At 41.0% G+C, this 6,011-nt stretch overlaps 1 protein-coding gene across 1 annotated transcript; it reads right to left on the bottom strand.

Moving 5' to 3' along the window:
* LOC306912564 (actin-related protein 2/3 complex subunit 5-like) lies at nt 1–4,450 on the bottom strand. The gene is made up of 4 exons (XM_079488895.1): nt 4,127–4,450; nt 3,112–3,185; nt 2,687–2,863; nt 1–2,409 (listed from the first exon to the last, which is right to left on the bottom strand). Exons 1-4 carry the CDS (start codon nt 4,263–4,265, stop codon nt 2,347–2,349), a joined length of 453 nt encoding a protein of 150 aa, XP_079345021.1. The 5' UTR covers nt 4,266–4,450; the 3' UTR covers nt 1–2,346.
* Between the last annotated feature and the right edge of the window lie 1,561 nt (nt 4,451–6,011).

Raw genomic sequence — 6,011 nt, 5'->3', positions numbered from 1 at the left:
TAATATTGTATGCTTTTTATTTCACCCACAAATACATGTACAGCATAAAAAACGAGGACATTTCTATAAGGCAATATTTCCTCCCATGAACTTTTGCACACATTTCCAAACTTCCCACTCATCAATGCTTACTTTCCGAGAGCCTAGAGGCCTCATTTGTACAAAACCCAAATTCAACACTTGGACTGGAATTCAGTCACTGAATAGACACATAGGAAACATATGTACGATAATCACAGATTTCTAAACCATGTGTATGAAGTGGTTTCAAATAAGCACGTCTGAAATTACTGAAAGACTCCTAATGTATACCCAACATGCCACCATTATCAAGAGAAGCATAAATTATATTTTCCAGATAAGTCTCATGTCTTGAGTCTCATTATCATAAAAAAAAATCCACTCGTGTGAAGTGAGGGGGGCTCTTATCATACATCACATTCCATGCTCAGCCAATCAAATCACAAAAGTCATTCCGGCCAATCACTTTTCTGCCCTCACTTTAATATGTACTTTGCCCAGCCAATCAAATCGTCACTATGGGGTGATCAGCCAATCACAAGCCAATGTTTGCGTTTACACAAACCCGGAAAGCTGGGCATAGGAGGGGCTAGCACCCCTCAAAAATATATACTGTATGTATTTACCCTTGGAGAACTCATGCCAATTTCTAGTTGTGCCCACACAAAACGTAATAGTTGGTGTGGATATGGGATCAAAACATTAAAGTTTTATCTCACCTTTATCTTTAAATAGGGTCGAAATCGTAGGGTATTTCAGGTGGTTACACCCACCATTCCGCATTACTAATCCTAGGCTATCCCTAACCGCACGCGGAAGCCACGTAGTCGGAATGCCACCCTGTCCCCATTTTGGTTGTTTACTAACTTTATAAATGAGGCCGTAGGTAGGTCTCCAGCAACCACTCTCACTGAAACACACGCACTCATGTTATACAAATCCGATTCTCTACATCCTATTGTATGGTGCATCTTACAGTGAGCTCTTATGTACAGTGCCAGGTGGATAATGTTTTGGATCTATCCAGAGCCATCCAGATCCAGTAGATTTGTTGAACCCTCGACTGAATGCCTGCTGATGTTAAGAATGTTGAGTGTTTCACCATATTGATAATTATATCATGTGCGATTGTCACATATTTTCAGCCAACGTTGAGTACTAACAAGAGTTCAGCAACATGTCTGTCCAAACTGGACAAACAGGTGATCCACAAAATTACCAACATAATACCAAAGTTGTAGCTGAAGTTACGATGAACATGAGGGTATGTTTCAATTACTTTATGAATTAAGACGATGCAATGCAGTAAATTATGGCAACTATTGCAGGAAGTATGAGAAATATTTTTCCCTCTGCAAACGTGAGGGCTACAGTATAAGTCAAAACAGAACCAGCTGTGACAAATATTAGTTTGCTTATATTTGCCTAGTCTATGAGGCCTAACCAGTAAACTGGTTTCAACACCGTAAGCTTTCATCATCTGCTGTTAATGCCACTGATGACAAAGGTAGACATTACTAGACAAGCTACTGTATATTTTATAGCAGACTTGAAAGCCATTTTTGTTGTATATTGACTCATTACTTCAGGCCTGTTTAGTTTCTATTGCAGGTTGTAGTAGAATGGCAATTGTGCACATTTATTATATTATAATAGGCTGCTATTTGTGCCATTTGCTATTTGTGTGCGCGTGTATGCTGGTGAAAGGTAAATTATAATCTGCAGTTTCTCGGTTGGTTCTTGTTTTCTCATGACTTTCTTTGAAAGAAAGCAAACAATAATAACCGTATATGAGAAGTTGATTCCAAGAACAACCTCTCGGTCCCACCGACCCAGGAATCAGTGACTATGTGAGAGGACAAGGAGAGAAAAGAGTTGTATGTCGGCAGCCTGCCATCTGTTGGCTCAGAGCCGAGCGTGAAGCATGTCCGATGGCTTGGATGAAGACAACGAAGGTCTGAGCGAAGCACAACAATGTGCCATTATTTTTGCACTGCCGGCCGTGTCACCCACGCCATCCACGGTGGGGGGTTGGTGCCAGCACCTCCCCATTTGGTCTCAATCAGGCCCTCTGATAGAGGTACAATATACACCTCAATCCAAAGGATGTGATTGCCACAGTGAGCACATAAAGTAAAAAATAACTGGGGTGCCAGAAGAAAATAAAATTGGAGTCACCCTCACCCTCACCCACATGTACGCAAATGAAAAAAAGACAAAAAGAAAATGTGGGGACAATGAAAAGTCACATTCCTGTATTTAGAGGATAAAACTGGGTAGTTTCAGGTAGGTCCGGTAACTTGGTGAGGGGTTGTTCTCTGACGGTCAAACTGTCTTCCTGGCGGTCAGAACTCTGACGATAGAGCCCACTCCTCCGACAGCCAGAGCCTGTACACACACACACCCAAAGTTATGAGGTTAGATGTTCAGCCAAGATTGTCGCTTGTCGGCAGATAAAGGAAATCATAAGAGTACATTTCACAGACCAAGACAAATAATACCGTAATTATAAACAGTGGATAATGATGATCAACATTCAATGTAGGCTATATGTCATATCAATACTGCAATTGACAAATTATTCATACTTCCCCCCCCCCCCCCCCCTTTTTTCCCCATTTAGAAATATTGGTCTCTCTTCTCTATACATCCACACATTACATACCTTTTCGTGCCACTGTAGCAGGACGGCACTGCTGTTATCAGATGGTTTCTCAAACCCTCTATAGATGTATTTCATCAGGAGGTCTACCCCTGCCTTGTCCAGCGAGCCCACAGCCTTCTCGATGTCACTGCTCTTAAAGCTACTGAGCACCTTCAAAACCAAGGCCTCCGCACGGTCCTACACACAGAGACAACACAGAGGTGGAGACAGAGAAAGAGATGGCGAGAGAGAGAAAGGTGGGCAAAGACATTAAAAAATAGAACAAACCTAAAGATTTTTTATTATCACAATTCTTACTACAACTGATTATGTATTTAATGTGCATATCTAATAGTCGCTGTTCTCATCTTATGTGATTCAGGTACAGACATTTTTCGGTTTCTATATTAAGTCAGGTATAGATTGTGGTTCTATAAGACTTGTACCTTGACATTCTGGTTCTTGGTGTTGATTGGAGGATTCTTCAGCACTGCGTGGAGAGCAGCATTCAAGTTCCCCTTGGAAGATGAGTCAAGGAGGACCACATACAGAACTGTGTATACAGAACGGAACCACAGCACACAGACTGTCCCTTTGCTATACAATTTTAAGGGAAAACTAGACTTCAGGTGACTAATCTAAAGTAAACCATAAACCTTTTACATGTGGTGGACTGGCTAAAGGTTTGCTTAATGATGTCACGGCTAATAATAACCATCTTCCTCTTCTCCTTATGCCAACATCTGCTAGTGGTATTTATACCTCGTTATTACTAGAGATTTGTCAGTGTGACAAGTACAATCTCTAGGATCTGTAGACAGATATTAGGTTCTTAGCTCTTGATGACTATTTTCTATGTATTTGATGTATTACCTTGCATTGTTCCTGCCTACTGTAAATCACTCTGGATTAAGAGTGTCTACTAAATGCCTAATTTGTAAATTGTAGACAGTGTGGAATCGAATGATTTAACCAAGTCAAACCCCACGCCAAAGTTACAGAACCATTGGGGTGTGTGCGCGTGTACACACGTGTACACACACGCTCACAAACCGTTGGTGTATTGAATTATATGCCTACTGATTATTATTATTATTATAGTGGAAAAATAGGGGAAACTGGACCACGCCCTGCCTCAAATGAGAGCGACTGAGAGCAGTCTTGACAGCTCAGCGTTTAAATCGACACAACTTTAGCACTTTGTTTGCACTATGCAGTATTACATCGCATTAGTCTCGTTAGAAGCTGATACAAAGTATCTTTTATAAATCATGATTTTTGGAACTCAACGCCCCCCCCTCCCCGTGTGTCTGTCTTTTGATGTCAGCACACATAAATAGTACTGCAGTCGGTGAATGCGCTTTCGCTCTGTTTGTAAAGCAAAAAACACATGTGAAGTTAACCAGAAGGAAATACATAATAATAGGCAACACATAATAATACCCAATAATTAAGGATATTGTCTTATTAGTCCGTCTACTTCAGCTTCATCCGGGCCGCCCTGGTTCTCACCGCTGTCATCATCGTCCACGAACTTGTCCACGTCGTATTCGTCAACGTCTACTTTCCTGAACCGGTCTGACACTGTGTTTTTGGACATCGTTGACGCGATAACCGGCGTGAATACAATATGATAAAAAGGTATGTATGCAGATATTAAGTGACAGCCAGGAACAACTGACAGTACAGTTACAGTAGCCGCTAGTGATGGATGCGATGTTGTTGCAGTATGCAATTTTTCAGACTGCTTCCGCCTTTTTTCTCTCTTCCTGTCCTGAATAAGTTACTTCCGTATCTCTGGCGCCCTGCTGTGGTGAGAGGTGGTAGTACGTTAATAATCTTTGTGTGATGTGATTTCGATTGATTGATTGATGTATTAACAGTTTGCAGAATTACAGTACATTTCAAGTACAACTCAATACAAAAACTGTTAACTGTGAGTGAGTGGACGACACCATAAAGCATTACACTTGTTTACAATATGGCCCACCATTTTCAATTAATCAAAACATTAATATATAGTCTATATAGTCTATATAGTCAAAACAGGAAATCATCATAGAGGAGGTAAAAAGGGAAAAGAAACATATACAGTGAGGGGGAAAAGGGGTGGATGGGGGATTCAGATTTTACGGGGGCCAGTTTCGAATTGCAGTGTGTGTAGTATTACTTGACAACTCAGTAGGCATTCCCGCTTATCTTCCGGGTATGATGATGTCATGTGCATACCCTCTATTGAATTTATTCCCAGATAGATTGGACATTGTTCTGATAATATTCCCTGACTTTAGTAGGAGCATGTGGTGAATGCACACCTGACAGTTTGATTGAAGACAGGTGGCGGGAGAAACTCTGAGATCAAAGCAGCTGGTAGATCTCCAGAGATCACAGCTCTAGGGAATGAAGGTTATTATGTCTGTTATATGGATGGATAGAAAAGGGAGAGTATTTGGGGCATGAGAGGGGCCCGGGGGCACACCAGAATTCTTCTCAGGCCCTCAAAATCAGTCACTACACTGCTAATAAATCCATTTCGGTAATCAAGTAACCTTACTGCCGAGGAAGTACAAACTGCTCCTTATTGTCTCAGTCTTTAGATGAATGTTGGTAAAATATCTTAACTCAAAAAAATTCTCTCATTCTCTGATTCATAACATGAGGGTGTTATTACACTTTAGTTCCCTCCTTAGTAATGGGAACTAAAGAAGTAAAAGTATACTCTTCCACTGACACTGCAGACCATAATTATGCTCCTAGTGAGTCTCTCCCCTTCGGCCCTCCCCCTGGTCTTTAGTTTCCTGTGTCTCTCCACTCTCCTATAAAAGGAGCATAAAAGGTGTAATAATAATAAAGGGAGGAAGTGGACTCTTTTTCACTCATCTGAATTATATCCAAAATTGGGTCATGGTATCCTAGGTACCAGCATTTTATAAATGCCAACGACCAACAACCCAGTGCACAAAAAACCCACTGTGGATTAGAACAGTTGCCCTAATAGTTATGACAACAAACAGTACACTAGACATTTGTAATAATCCCTGTGGTTTTTAATGAATACTATGAGCACAATGATATAAAATGTATAAAAGTATACAGTTGGTACATGGCAAGGCAATGTGAAAATACTCAAGTGTATAAAAGCTAACTGGTGCATGTAGTGGTTAAGCTTCTTCTCGCCCTTGCTGGGCCTGCACACTTCCTCCTGTGCTTCCCCTATGCTGTTTTCTTCATGGTTTTCCTTAGCCGCAATTTGCAACTCTAGATTTTTTTATAATGGGATGAATCTAGAGTTGCAATACCCTCCATTGACTCCCCACTCATCATTTTGCGTTTGCGATCTGCTTGT

This window comes from Electrona antarctica (genome assembly GCF_951216825.1).
Source record: "Electrona antarctica genome assembly, chromosome: 19".
Classification (NCBI taxonomy): domain Eukaryota; kingdom Metazoa; phylum Chordata; class Actinopteri; order Myctophiformes; family Myctophidae; genus Electrona; species Electrona antarctica.
Note: the sequence above shows the minus strand (reverse complement) of the source record. Positions and strands in the feature narration are given on the sequence as shown.

What these genes read in the sequence shown, in the direction of transcription:
- LOC306912564 (XM_079488895.1), bottom strand. Translation starts at nt 4,265, where the DNA reads ATGTCCAAAAACACAGTGTCAGACCGGTTCAGGAAAGTAGACGTTGAC. An exon ending in CCAAGAACCAGAATGTCAAG is followed by an intron (nt 2,864 to 3,111) that starts GTACAAGTCTTA and finishes CTCTGTGTGTAG; the next exon opens with GACCGTGCGGAGGCCTTGGT. An exon ending in TGCTACAGTGGCACGAAAAG is followed by an intron (nt 2,410 to 2,686) that starts GTATGTAATGTG and finishes GTGTGTGTACAG; the next exon opens with GCTCTGGCTGTCGGAGGAGT.